Source organism: Bombus impatiens, unplaced genomic scaffold, assembly GCF_000188095.3.
Source record: "Bombus impatiens unplaced genomic scaffold, BIMP_2.2 scf_0217, whole genome shotgun sequence".
In the NCBI taxonomy this organism is placed as follows: domain Eukaryota; kingdom Metazoa; phylum Arthropoda; class Insecta; order Hymenoptera; family Apidae; genus Bombus; species Bombus impatiens.
This window is the reverse complement of record NT_176636.1, coordinates 3,825,130-3,840,703: the sequence shown is the minus strand read 5'-3', so window position 1 is coordinate 3,840,703 and position 15,574 is coordinate 3,825,130. Positions and strand designations below refer to the sequence as shown.

Here is a 15,574-nt window from a genome sequence, read left to right as displayed (position 1 = left end):
AAAAAAAAAAAAAAAAAAAAAAAGAGAAGAAGAGGAGAAAAATGTCGATCGTTATTTAGGCCAGTCGCATCGTGCTCGACTCTGCCTCAGTCCATGAATACCAGCTCGATAATAATTAACCTAAGTGAACTTGCCACGTTAGCTTTTATCCATGAACAGATTCGCTGCAGGCATCGATCAAATTAGATTAAATTAGATAGAAATAAAAGAAGGTTCCCGGTACTTTGATTGATTATTATTATTAGTCGATTATTCGTTGATTTCAGAATTCAATTGGCAAGATGACGATGATTGGAAAGAGAGACGAAAGGATTTAATAATTTTCGAATATAATTGATGTTACCGGGATCTGTAAAAAATCTTGAAGCGCGCGATACGAGTCAGAAACTGTAAATAAGTGGAAACAAGACGAAAGAACGGAAAACAAAGGGAAATTTGGAAATTGTTGTAAAAAAAAGATATGTGAAAATTATATCGGAAATTTTAAACGATTCCAATTAACGTCATTGGAATGCAGATGGAATCTTCGGGCTCGCGATCTATGTTACAAATTCTCTATATAAATTAACAATTATAAATGTCTACTTTCAGAGACGAGTTAATAATTTCTACCTGAAACATTCCATTATTAAATATTCTATGAAATATAGTTCCTTAAATTTCAAAAAAACCGTCCACGTTATGTAGCAACCTGATCATGGTAAAAAAGAAAAAGGTTTAATTTCAGTGAAACTGCGTTTGGAATTCTCTTAAAAGGCAGCCTTTCGCCAGCAACGACATTCGCTCGCAATTTCGACGCGACACATTTGCAGGAGCATGCACGAGCAAACAAACGCGTACGTTTTCGCGTAGCGTGCCAATTAGTGTAATAATCGAGGTTGCATAATTACACGAGTGAAACTAACGCGAGCATTGGATAGCAGCGTATCCGGTGGAAAGTGGGAGTTGAAAAAGAGGGGAGGGTAGAGAAGCTTTTGTACGAAACTTCGACCGGCCGTTATTTGCATCGCCGCTTATTAACCTTTCTCTTTGAAACGTAGCAGAATTAAACGCGATTTTTTCGTTTGCCTATTTTTCTTCCCTTCGGATCTCCCAAAGGCGATTCCCCGACGTCGCCGATATTGAACACGTTAAGACGCTAAGAGGAAAATCAACTTCTTTCTCCCCTGTGTGCCGAGCGTCGAATAAAAATATTGGCTCGTTTAAGCACAATTTTCAAGGTATTACGCGATATTGGCTCAAGGTGAGCCAGGGTCTTGAATAACCATCAATCCTTCATCGCGTATCTATACCGCTTGTAGCACGATGCTTTTCTCGATAGTGTTTCCATCTGGATAATTTTCTAGGTGTGCAGTAGAATTCCATTTACATAGCAAATGAACTTGGCTAATTACCAACTGGCTACGACTAAATAAGGTAGGAGGTTGTTCTATGTGCGAAAGTAAGTCGAACGTGTAGAATAAAATTTGTTCGTTTGAAGTTTCGTTGTACGTGAAGTATATCGGCCGGTGCACGTATTTAATAGATTTCCAAGCTTGTTTTTCCCAGCAAAGAAATATCTTATGAACAAACTCTTCTTCTGTTAATTCATATAAAATAACGTTTTTTTCGATTATTCAATACCGATCGCTTCGCTTACGATCGACAACAGATTCGACTAATATATTCGACAGATTTTCAAACTCCATTTTCCTCGAAAATGAAACGTCGTGTGAAAAAAATGTTGTTTCATACCTTCGACGTGTATTTTCCAATACCATTTACTGTTTACCAATTGAATCGCGATTACTGAGATACCCTGTGTAATTATCGATTGCTCTACTGAAACGAAAATTACTTGGTTCTTATCACAGACAGTTCCCAGTGGATGCCAGTTTCTCGGACGTTAAATCTTTGCAACGATCGGGAAAAGACGTTCGAACGTGGACGTTAAGTACGCCGACTTAGCTACGTGCTTCCATTATTTCTCGATAAAATACGACTAAGAAAGGATATTACGCCAGGGGGACGCGTTATTGGGGATTCCCATGGAATCACGGGGCAAACGTCTGCCACAGGCAGCGGCCATCCAAAGAGCGTTATCATTTATCACGTAAACGCACCGTTAGCCATTGATACTGTGTGCACCGGCCGCCCAATTCAATCTCATTTCCCTACAGAACAACCTTGAATGGTATTCATCATCTGTTTAAACGCTATATGTTTGATATTCATGGTGTTCCAGGAAATTAATTTGCTTTGGGAAGATTATTTCTGTATTCAAAGTTTCTGTGTAATTCATGTCCAAAACGATGCCCAATTTATTTCTCTATCGGACGCTCCATTGTTTTCAGAGGATTTTTAATAACGAAGATGAAAAATCGAATTTTCCGCATATCGAGTTTACCCATGAAATTCAATTCATGCCTGAAATAACGACGTATCCATTTTTGTACTCAATATCATGTCGTTTTCATCAATGAATTTAATCAAAAGTTACTTCTTTTTTAGCCAACTACACCCTAGCTGTTTATTTAACAGAAATCCGATATTTCCATAAATTTCTTTTCGCAACCTCCGACGAGTTTAACAAAGATTCTGAAATATTTTCCTATCGAACGTAAAAACATTCTAAGAATGTACATTGGCGAATAAGAGTAAGTATATGAAAGAAGAAATATAGAACAATGCGATAATTTCAAAGAATGGGTCAGTATGGTAAACATCCTGAGTAGAAAAATAACCAAAATCCACAATTTATATATATTTAGATATGTACAATTTTGTGTGCTAAACCAGATTGGCCGCGTAGTAGTGACGCACGCATGTGAATATATCTAAGTGTGTGGAAATATGTGTGTGCGCGGCATCTCGAAAATCTGATGAATGTAACTGTTCTATTGGCAATGTGATATGGAAGATGGTGAGACAAAGAGAGTGCTGAGACGCGTGCAAATGTATATCGACGAAGATCCTGGAAATCGTTTATTAAATAAATCTAAAATTATTTTAATATGAATTCTAAGTGTAACCTTAGCGTTCCTTTACTTTTATTTCGGCGATTAAGATCCACAATTCTCAACAATATACTCGCTGTATACTAAAAGAAATGTCCGAATTTTATCGAAAAACGAAAGATCGTATAAAAGAATGGTATTCTACGTCTGCGATTAACTTTTTCACGTAGAATCACTCCATTTGCCGATTACGCCACGATTACTGAGCAGCCAGTGTAATTATCGAACAGCCAAGTCTCTGATGGAAACGAAGTTTCGAAGAAAACCGAAGGGTAGCTTGGAAGGATCGAGGAATTGGAAAGGGCGTGACGAAATCAGAACGTCGGCAAAGTAATTGGATCGGGAAGGTGACTGGTCAAATTTGGTTGCAACTAAAGTGGAACTGGAACGTTCCATTGAGTGGTATTTCGAACGTTCTGCCGTAAGAATCGTCAGCGTAAGTGGATGGGAAAGATTTTCCAGGTTTACAGGAAATCGTCAAGTACCAGTTTCAAGGGTTTGTTTCGTCGATATACATTTAGAGAATCTTCATAGGTTTGGGGAATGTTGAGGAACCGTTTCGATAAGTGCAAGGGTCTCGACTGGTCTTTATCTGAATCTCCAGCCCATTGTGAACGATTGTCACACAATTCAGGATATTTCGAGGGGGCAGAATCTATGCTTGGTTCGAGCGTTCGGAAATCTCTCGAAAATGCAAATTTTATGGACCATGGGTAATACTATCTTATTCGAAACTGGCCAGGTTAGATCATACGAAGATAAACCGATAGGCAAAATATATGTGAAAGTTCAAATGAATTCCTCGTTGAATTTTCGTAGTGTATTTTCTATTTATTTTTGTACTTTTTTACGTATTTCTGTGTTATATTACGATGTACAGTTTTATCAGAATTCCTTGCAAAGCGAACTGTTTATTTCGAGGATTTCAGGTTGCCCACGCAGCATGTACAAACTAAACTATCTCTCCTGCTCAAAATGTTAAATCTAACCACAAGAGTTCAATTCCAAATATGCTAATAATCGTAGTACGTAACAACCACTCGAAACAAGTTCGTCAAACTGCGATTAAATAATCTTCATCTCTTCGTGTTGCATTTTGCAACGTCCTAAAAGTTTCTACGACTCTTGGTGCATCTGAATTTACGCGCATACAAATACGAACGCAACGTATTGTGCATATAATTATACTCGCGGTAACTCATATAACTTTCGTTTGGAACACCAAACGGGTCGTTTCATTTTATTTGGCACGTTGAAAGGCGAAACGTGAAACAGGTAAAGCACGGCAAACACAATTGCGCAAAAATTACATCAACCAGGTACACGTTTTTCCATTCCTCGTTCCCAGTGTTCCTTAGATTTCCTATTTCCGATTTTTACTTTTTCCCAGATGAAATATGGAAAACTTCTTTCTGCAGATTCTCTCACAGATTCCAGTATTCTCTATACAAATTTACGCTCTCGTGATGCGTTGAGAAATCTATTAATTATCGAACGTTTCAGAAATTGTTCAAATAAATCCAATATCCTTCAAGTTAAGGGACGCGTGCAATTTTCAACCAAACTTTTTCGCTTTGTATTTGAAAGGCGACATGAAAAAAATTTCAAAAATATCGCTTTTGGAATACGAACCACGCCACTATTTGCGCTTACTGTGTGCACTTTGAAAATTAACAGCCTAGAGCTACGAACCTCCAGTATGACCCAATTTAGCAAATTTTCAACATTTCTACGATATTACTGGATATTCAATACTGTAAAATACAGGTAAGAGAAGGTCATCGTTCGTTGCAATCAGAAATGGTTGAAATAAAAATAAATAAGGTACAAGATACTAAAAGTCACTGTGATATTCCACGGTTAAGTCTGACCACAAGAGTCCAGTTTCAAATAAGTTAATGATCAAACTGTTCTAAGGAGTCCTGTACTTACAGGTAAGAGTTCTTCTGGTCCCAGGAAACTATCTCCGTGACGACGAACCGGCCGGAAGTTAGAGCGAAGCTCCTCGTCTTGCCAGAGGAAACGTTGGTAATTGCGACTGCATGCCTCCAGTAACTTGCATCGTGTTGCTTCTGTGGCAGAATCGTAAGGAACGAATCGCCATCATCGGTGAACATCGGTGGTTCGAACTGCTCGACCCATCCATGCCTCTCCGAGTGCTTCAGCGCCTGAAAGATGAATATTTCATCCCGTTTCCCATCCATTCCTCCTCTTCCCGTGAAAACGGTCGCGAAAAATTGCGCATCGTTCAATTCCACAGTATCCTCTTTCCATGCATCGTCGAGGTACTCTACCATTGATGAGCGAATCCAGAGGATTATTTTGCGATTTTAGACATTCACGGTGACTTGTGGGAGAGAAATCGAAAGGCGAAAGCGGTTTAATCCATCCCACGACACGATTTCTACGAATCGTGGAAGATATTCTTTAGGTATCGGAAGGATTTCGAAATTCTCACGATGACGACTGTAGGCCAAATCTTTTGCTTCGTCCCGAAACTTTTCTATTTCATTTCGCGCAATATTTGCACGATATTTTCTACGATATTTATTCTATGCCATCTTCTTTTCTCGGCTGCAAAATATAGTCTGGCGACGCATACGGTGCGTCGTTGGTAGCAAACGAGTTACAGGAAATGGATTGGAAAATTTGTACGAAGAGGATTTTCTAAGAAAACGAAATTTCTTTTATTTTAAATCCGAGTGAGAAATTATTGGCATGAAATTCGTCTGAACCGATCGAAAGTAATGATTACCTGGCGATAAAACTAAGAAAACAACGAAAAATAATAATTGCTTGTAATTGAGATTGCTAATAAAGATTACCAATAATAGAAATTACCAGGAGGATAAAAACGTTATAGGTAACCTTCAGTCGAACTCATCGTCGCTAAACTTGCTCGTGAAACAATAAACGAAATAACACCCTCTTGACCAAGTTGAGCTTCCTCACCCCCGAAGCTTCGTGAATTAAACGAATCGCGATACTTCCAACAGCAGCGCCAATCTAATTAAACCGAGAAAGTTGGTCTTTTACGGACGATAAAACCGTCGTGAAATTTTAAAAGGAAAACCACGCGACGGATCGCCAATTCTTATTCATCTTGTTGGCGTCGTCAGCTTGGACTAGCAAAAAATCGGCAAACCTGACAGTCTTATCGGAATTGTGTCTTCTTGCGAAAAAAAGAAATTAATTGAATTACAGTGGCGTGCGAAAGTTTTCAAATATTGCAAAAGTGGTATTTAAAAGAATTTTAAACCATATTATATAACTATGTAATAGCGCTTGTGCATTATATTTCCTTTTACTTATCATACTACTTTTACCCGTTATTATTTAAAATTCTTTCAGATACCGTTTTTCGAATATAAACATTTATTTGGTCGAACGATTTTGCACACCACTGAAGAAAAACTCGTTGAAATTTGAGTGTCAACTATCCCTTCGTAGAAGTCAAGTTAGAACTCCAATATATCCAATGCGAATAAAGTAGTAGATTCATAATAAAATAATTGGGAAATAAAAGCAATAAAAATAATTTTTATATATGATAAATAATCTCAATTATTATGAAATATCTGTATAATATTGTATACGTACGGTGGTGCAATTTGGCAGTGAATCGTGTACGGAACAGAAACGGAAGTACGCCTCGTTCTGCACCCTGTTCATCCAGGTCGCGTACACGAGATTGTCCGTAGGAAAAGCAACGGCAGATAGAATCCGTTCCTCGGAGGCTAACTCGTCTGGATGTTCGATTTCAGTTAAGCTCACGTTACCTTGGACCACCTTTTCTAAGTCGACGTAAAACAGCTTCACCGTGGGATTGGTCGTGCCACTCTGAAACAATAAAATTACTGGTCAACCTGCAGTCAATCCTCATTTTCTTCTATCAAATAACAACGTTCGACAATAGTAAGTTGCTCGTTCTTATCTTTCTATAGAAATTATACAATTTTATAAAATCTAGTATTTTACAAACAATAAACAGTAAAAGTCGGAAGTAAATTTTGAAGATAAGTTACAGACAAACCATTCCTTTCAAATTATAGAAATTCCGAGGAACGCGACAATTGTCCTTTACTTTCGAACTTTTAAGTCGATTAGCGGAATCGTCGCTGAAACGCGAATGGACGTTGCGTTTTTTTGGTATTTTCATTGGAGAAGAATTTCGGTAAACTTGGCAGCTCGATTCTCTTCAACTTCCGTGAAAGCATGTGTATGATTTTAATAAAATTAAGACGCGTCCATTGCGTCGCCGTGCGCTTATCGTCCGGATTATTGGAATTCCGTCGCGTCGAACGTAAAAGACGCATTCGCCATCGAACTGATAAAACTTCCATCGCGATTAAAACGCGACAACTATGCCAGCCATCCGAATATTGAAGCCTCGCGTAAAAATCGTAGATTATATATTAAGCAACGTCGTCGCCTACAATCTTATTCAACGAACATGTACCAGCGAATTTCTAAACGCTTCTATCGTTCTCTTCGCTCGGAAATGTCGCGAGGCTTCCGTGCAATACGATTTTATTGCTGTTAGAAAACGAACGTAGGATGAAACAGAAAAGAGTGTACATTTTGCTGCGCGGATATTAAAGAACGAATGACATAAATCCGGGCGTTTTCCTATTCGACGCACGAAAACGAGAATTTAATCAGAATGTCATATCAAAATTGAATTATTCCGTCTGTAATTAGCTTCCGTGAAAATTCAAGCGGGATTAAAATTCGAGGGGTAGTTATAGCCTGGAGAAGCGTTTGATCGATTGCCGCCACTTTTTCCTTGGGTAATCGAGCAGTCGCCGTGGCAAATGATGTATGTACACAAGTGGCCGAGAAATAAAAAAAAGACAATTATTTTTTAGTAGGAGACGACATACGCTTCCGGTGAAATGTTTGGAGCAGCTTTTGAATTTTAGATGATACGAATATTTCGCGTATCTTTAGGAGAAATAAGAATATTATCGATACGAGTGTCGTTTATAAGTATAATTAATTACAGTGCCAACGTTATAAAATAGCAATATCATTAGTAAAATATTTATTTATATATGCAAGTCATTATTTCTTTCGAAATACTAACGTGCTCTAAACTTTTGAGCACAAGTGAAATAAAACTTTTATGCGCTGTCCGTGATCTCTTAATAGTGGAGCTTCTACAGTTGGCTCCTATGGTGATATTTAAGCTGTTAAAATCTGAATTTAATCAACAAATTGTTTACGAGCCACTGGCAAATTATTTTTATCGTTCCAGCGAATTTTTTTGTCACTTAAATTATGCTCTAGTAGATTTAAGATTTCAGAGTTAATAAAATTCGACGTAGAAATGAATCTATACGAAACTAAATTAAAACTACGATTAATTAAGACCTCAGTAGACGAACAGATATGCTTGTTAGAAATATCTCTGAAAGGGAAATATTTCAACGAAAATATTTCAATGAAGAGCGTTCATTGTTCGATCTGTGATTTCATAAAATTTTTTCGGACAATGTTGTGACGTGTGAGAGTCTTGCGAGGTCGTTCTGTTCAGGATGCAATTAAAAATTCACGAAATATTTTCAAATGGTTTCGAAACGATGGCAAACAACGAAATTAAATAACGCATTTATTAAAATTTCGCTGCGCACCCGGGCATAAAATTTCCAAAATGCTGCATGTTTATGCACGACCGATTGAAATGAAATCGTGTTTCATATTCTGCGAGTGACTTTGTAAAACGCGATAAAAAATCGACGATAACATCGAAGTAACAATTTTCCACCAATTCGGATGGTGGAAAACAACCAAGAGAATAATCGTCCAACAAAGAGAACAAAGGTTGAATTTATTCAAAGTATAATACTTGACGAGGCAAATTTTTACTTGAATTCCATCTTTGATCAGATTTTCTTGATTAAATAAAAAAAAAAGCTAAAAATGAGTTTGCATAAGATTCGCTGACAAGTCACGCTTTTCTGTCACGTGCTTATTTATTCTAACGCATTTTTGTAGCTTAATAAAACAATAACTCACTTCATTTAACGAGTAAACTAACAATATGAACGTCCCATTTTCCCATTGCGCGATGAGAACGAATAGGGAACGAATGACCAAGAAGAAAAAAGAAAAATAAATAGAAGGTGAAAGGGGAAGAGAAAAGCAAAGAATTTGGTTTATAAATGGCCAGGTGAACGATATTTTTCTAGAAAACGGGCCATACCGTGGTTTACCGCAAATCAACAAGACTATGGCACCGAAGGGTTGAAAAATGCATAGGGAACGACGGCTGAAATAAAAGAGGGAAGAAATATGTTCGAGACTCCCGAGCGGAAAAAACAGAAAGGAGAGGATACTTTAGATTGGGCGGCGTTTGAGAACGAGGAACGAAAAAGGTAGATGGAACGTAGAAAAAAGGGGTGGCTGAAAGCAAAAAATCAGAGGGGCAATTGGGTAGGAAACGAGTCAATGCGCCTGAAATTTATTATGGGGAAATCGGTGAGCATTGTTCGAAATATATAGCCGTGTAGAACTGTGAAATTACTGACGTTTCCAGCGATTATTATGCCGCATTCTCGCATTCTAAAATTCATCGATATAATCTATTGTTCGATACTCCACTTTTTCATATTGAATTTATCAGGCAGGATAAGTTTTGATTGACACCGAAGAACGACTTTTAGCATCAGGATCAACACTTTTGCTAAAATCGGATTAAAGAAAATCGGCAAACGAATTCGTAATATAATAAATTCCATACATTTCATATAAATCAACTTGCAACAGCGTATTCACAAATAAAGCTGGCGCAAATATCGATTTATCTGTACCTTAATCAAACAAAAAACCATCCCATTATTTTTTACTTTCATTGTCGATATAATTTATAGATACCAACTTGCTTAAACAAAAACCTAGTCCACTATTATCATTCCATATTTTTCTTACAATTTCTGTTACAACTTTCACTAAAACATTTACGCCTCTCTATTTATACAACATATTTTCCCCTATTTTCACGGAACCTACACTACCGCCGTTCCACGGAAAAAAGTGGAGAGAACATACGGCGTATTTAAAAAAGAAACGAAGCGAAATTTCATAAATTTTATTTCCCATGCACGTGGCAACGCTTCGAATAAACGTGGAACTACAATTTGATATTTACTTTACCGCGTCTTAACATTCCAACCGCTTTCATTTCGCTTTTGTAGAAGGCTCGAAGGCAAGAATACTCACGAGCAAACAAGGTACTAGCCTTTCCATGATACTCGAGAATAAAGCGTCCTTGTTGCAACATTCATCGAAACAAAGAAAAATGCAGCTGGCAGGCAGGAACGAAACGCGTCTCGTTTCGCGAAATCGAGCGTTCTTCCGTCTGGTTAAAATCGACGAAGCCACGGACGAGTGAATCGCCGGAGAAAAAATCATTTCAGAACACGAAGAAAGCGTGCCGGCGCGGTAAGAGACGTCGCCTCGAGGAAGGTGTATCGGTCTAGGAAATGGAAATTTAAATCTTCTCCGGTATCGAGGCCTCGAATCCTCTCTTCTGCTTTCTCTCCTTGTCCGTCAGATTGGTCCTTTAACTATTCTTTATCCGTTTGCTTTCTTTCTTCTTCTCAATCTTCTCTTCATTGTGCAATCTTTGTAATCTTTAAATGGACTCTTTGCTCCCACGGACTTGAGATTCGTGACGAGTATCAAAGTAGGCCACTTTGTCCGGCGGAAAATGAGTTTTCGCGGACACGTACTTGGAAAAAAAGAGAACGCACCGAAGATGTTGGTCGAACGACCACCGGGAATCCTCGCCGTCCCCATTTTTTCCCCCGTCAAGAGCTTTTTCCCCGTTTTACTTGCGTAGTTGCTTTTCCTCCTTCCCGGCTCTGTTATTTGGTTTTGTTACAGTTTTTCTTACCACTGGATTTCTGGGTTTGTTAGTATGCATGCCGGAACGCCTGTTACCTCTTCACGTCAGAATTTCGTCGTTTCATCCTCCGGTATTGATCGAATCCGTGGAACATTGTTCAGGTCATTTAAACTCGGTTTATCCTCCGAGAGGAGCGAAATTCCGTCGATAAAAATTTGTATAAGTTTATCTCTTTGAAAATCGAGGTAATTATTTCTGAATTACGGAGACTTGTTTCGCTCCTTGGATTATCAAAACGTTTTGTATAATACGAACATGAAAATTTTCCACGGTGAGTGTCCAAATTTTAGGTTGTCCCAGAGGTTTCTTTTGTTTTACAAGGAAATAATAAACGCATAACGTCTTTTCTTTCATATTAATTTATTGAATTATGTATGACCATAGGAATAGAAATAGAACAAAATAGATCATAGAAAATTCGATGAAATAATATAAAACGAAAGATGTGCGTCCTCGGTGTAGATTAACATTTAATCGGTGTACTCTTACACTATTTGCATCTAACTAATCGTTCCCTTCTTCTCAACTATGTCGAAAGATTTATCACGTCTGTCGCGTATTATCTTCGCATATACCAATAAAGTTGCTGACGCTCACTTAATTGCATTTTAATTCTCTTTATTTACATCGCTGAACTTCAAACTTAGCTTGCAAACGATCGCTTCTCGGATCGTATCGAATGAAAAGTTGATAGCGTAGTTTGTCTCTTGCCAAACAAAGCTTAAATACACGATCCGTCCCTTGTCTGAATTGCAAAGGATCCACGAGTACTAGGCGCAAGGAAGCAACCCCATTAAAGAGGGACGACGTTATTCATCGCTCAGGTAAACTTGCAGCAGCTTCCTCACCGGGCAATATTTGCTGCTGTCCATCACCGGCATCAATCCTGCTTTCTAAAAACCCATTAAAAATTACACAGGCGCTAGCTTCTGCCCTCTTCGACCGTATGCTGGTTCCCTTTCATCTCTTTCACCGTCAACTCCGACCGAGCCTCTGCTGTAGCAGAATTTCGAAGATCTCCGAGAATTCTTCAGACTTCAAGGTAAAATTTACGCTGCGAAAATCGCGCGGAGGTCCTCGTGTATTCGACTTGCGGATCTCTTCGAAATCTTCGATTCCTTCTGTGCGATGCCAGAAACGGTCTGGCAGAAGGGAGGAACAATTTTTCTCAATCTTCGCTAAATGGATCCTTTTTTTTTTTTTATCAGGATACGTGTGTGGAATAGTTGCATTTCCATTCATATCTTCCTGTCACTACTTTTATAGTCTAAGTTTGATAAAGTTCCGAGAAATTGGACTGCATAGAAGAATGTTCCAAACTATTTCTTTGAAAGCAAGGAAATTTTCTTTCGCGCCTTTGATTTTTGTAGCAAGCTTCTGAGAAACATTTGAGGCTGGCGATTTTAAAGAAAATAAGAGCTCAAGTTGCACAGAATAAGACGAGATACATATAATACGATCCTACCATTTATACAGCTTCGACATTAGTGTTAAACATCAAGTAATACGTTTTTTTTATTATAAAATATTTTGTTCACTCGTAATAAATTTTAAGAAAAGAAACAACGTATACAGTTATGGAAGAGAACAATTCACTGCACCACACAATTCGCCAACCTTAATCACAGCAGTGTTGACAACTTACTAATGCGTTTTGATTTGTATAAATTTTTGTTTTCACTTATTTACGCATTTACCTTTGGTGCATAGCATTGTCAAGCGAATAAACAAAATTCTAAAAATTAAACTGTCTGACTACGAGTAACTTCAACTTTTCGAGGTGTGTTAAAACATATCCCACTATTCATAAAAAACTAAGCAAAAAATGGGACTGTTTTTAATGAACTAATGAATATATATATTTCCCGAAGAATTAAAAATTCTACATAAAGTTGAAGAAGGATCAAAAAAAAAAAAAAAAAAAAAAAAAAAAAAAAAAAAAAAAAAAAAAAAAAAAAAAAAAAAAAAAAAAAAAAAAAAAAAAAAAAAAAAAAAAAAAAAAAAAAAAAAAAAAAAAAAAAAAAAAAAAAAAAAAAAAAAAAAAAAAAAAAAAAAAAAAAAAAAAAAAAAAAAAAAAAAAAAAAAAAAAAAAAAAAAAAAAAAAAAAAAAAAAAAAAAAAAAAAAAAAAAAAAAAAAAAAAAAAAAAAAAAAAAAAAAAAAAAAAAAAAAAAAAAAAAAAAAAAAAAAAAAAAAAAAAAAAAAAAAAAAAAAAAAAAAAAAAAAAAAAAAAAAAAAAAAAAAAAAAAAAAAAAAAAAAAAAAAAAAAAAAAAAAAAAAAAAAAAAAAAAAAAAAAAAAAAAAAAAAAAAAAAAAAAAAAAAAAAAAAAAAAAAAAAAAAAAAAAAAAAAAAAAAAAAAAAAAAAAAAAAAAAAAAAAAAAAAAAAAAAAAAAAAAAAAAAAAAAAAAAAAAAAAAAAAAAAAAAAAAAAAAAAAAAAAAAAAAAAAAAAAAAAAAAAAAAAAAATCGAAGGCAACGATGCAAAATTCCAGAAAATTTCAAGCAGTTACGCTTACTGATAAAAGTAGAGTACAATAGAAGAGATCAAGTGAAGCTACTCAGACTGCTAATTGGACACAGAAGACTAACGCACAAATTTCTATTACAACGAGAAGCTGCTCCGTGTTGCGAACCCTGCGACCTACCGCTCACAGTACACCAAGCGATACTAAATTACACAAAATTAAACGAATCACGTAACAGAGTCAGAATCCCCAAGGAACTCAAGGAAGTATGTTCAGTTTGAAGCAAAGTAGAGGAAATCTCTCGAAATTCAACAAATCGACGTTATACAACATTGCGTTGCTTACGTTAAAGTACGTACATTACTGTAACATCTACTTACTTATTAATTAATCGAGTTCAAGTGTGTTAAATTTCTTATCAACAGTCATAGTACTCTTATACGACTAGAAAAATTTCATGCTACGAGTACGAGCTGTATAGAAGCCGATAAAAAAATTTCGTTGGAAAATGAATTCCTTAGAAGACTGTGTGTCGATACTTTTTCGTAGACACTTTTTACTCGAAAATGAAAACCATTCGCCAAGTTTTTCCAGGGAGTACTTGGCTTATGGAGTTTCCAGCGGTAATTGATACATAGTAAACGGTGGCGACTGACGGCCACATTTCGCAAGTATGCTTGGCCACGTACATATTTCATACTCATCCGTCACGGAGATTAAGTGGCTGCCAACACGTGGTTACCCTCGGCAACGAAGCAATTTTCAAACCAACCACCTCTCTCTTTCTCTCTCTCTTTCTCTGTGTAACTTAATAACAATCTTTAACTATCTCGCGGAAGACCAAAGAAAGTTAAAGAAGCTTTTTATAAACCGAAAAGACAAATGAATCAGCCTGATGGAAAATCCCTAGGGAAAGAGTAACACCTCGAAGGCGTTGTATGCAATATGGTTACACAGGTCGGTGAGCTTTAACGATGAAACAGAACAGTGTTGTTAACCACGCTACGATTGCGCGAATTAAATTGCGTAAGTTGAAGTTGCCTAGAAAACCGGACTCGTTAGAAGTTGCAATGAAAAGCCACTGGAGTTAACGGTGGGCTGTATGTAATTTTATTGCTGCGTAATTTTTGTTCGAGACTCGTCCCTTTTTGTAATTGGGACATTCAAAATGGGACGTTCGATGGAGGACACTGTAAATTTGACGAATCGATAGAAAATTGTCGAACCTCGTTTGGAGGTTCAATATCGTAATAAATATGTCGCCATTTATATATAAGATCACGATACAATATCAGATACAATAGAACGCACACTCGTCGGATAGCAAATACTAACAAGCTTGAAAAAATGAAAAAAGAATGATTCTGCGAGAAAATTTGCGCTTCATGGTATTCCTTTTTTCAGGCCATTCAAACTGTATCATAAAAGCTTTTCATTTCACGAGAAGCAAGGTTATTTAGATGGTCTCTTTCGTCTCGTTCGGGCAGCCTGTCTGTAACAAAGTTAACTTAAAGTATCGTCACGTTGCACGAAATTCTAGCCGAGCTAATTGTCCTCCTCTAATTTATTACTAATTAATTTCCCTAACAATGTGAATCGACTACAATGCCTGTACAAAGTCAGCAGGTGTTCTAATACTTATGAACGAGTTGTACCTAACTTACTGGACCTGGTTGTCATTTAAACGACGCGTCCACGAGAAACCGGTGGTCCTCTGGTAGTTTGTTAACGAAACGAAAAAACCAGCGACCAGAGAAAGGGAGAGAAAAAAAGAACGTTTCAACTCGAAGCATTAAATAGACACGCAGCTTTCAGTTAGCTCGCGGAGTTTCGCAGAAAAGACAAAAATTAGAGCGACCTTCCTCGCTCTCTTTCTCTCTCTCTCTCTCCCTTTTTCTCTCTTTGTTTTCCTTCAACCGGTAAAATAGCCGGGGAAACTGGCAACACGAGCGGATGATATTAATTCCCTGGTGTTTTGTTTCGGTTGCTTGGACCCTTATTTTAACCCACGGAGGAACATGCACGTGGACGAAATATCCAGCGGATTCAAAGTTTTTCCGATGTAATCTCGCGGTGGGTATGCGTAACTCGCACGGACGATATCAATCTCCTTTTTTGTTGCTGTTTCGAGAAACGCCAGTACCCAGAGATGCTTCTGTGTCAGTTGGTCTTTTAATATGTGCGCGGAGTTTTGGTAAAAAAAAGC

General features: G+C 36.9%; 1 protein-coding gene across 6 annotated transcripts in view; it reads right to left on the bottom strand.

The window, feature by feature from the left end:
- Positions 1-15,574, bottom strand: part of LOC100748212 (venom dipeptidyl peptidase 4) — a 310,210-nt gene that overhangs the window by 67,485 nt on the left and 227,151 nt on the right. For all 6 annotated transcript variants that reach the window (XM_033319882.1, XM_012383458.3, XM_012383459.3 and 3 more), the window contains 2 exons: positions 6,597-6,836; positions 4,929-5,164 (listed from right to left, as the gene is read on the bottom strand). In XM_033319882.1, the coding sequence (XP_033175773.1) occupies positions 4,929-5,164; positions 6,597-6,836 (476 nt within the window). The remainder of the gene's footprint in view (positions 1-4,928; positions 5,165-6,596; positions 6,837-15,574) is intronic.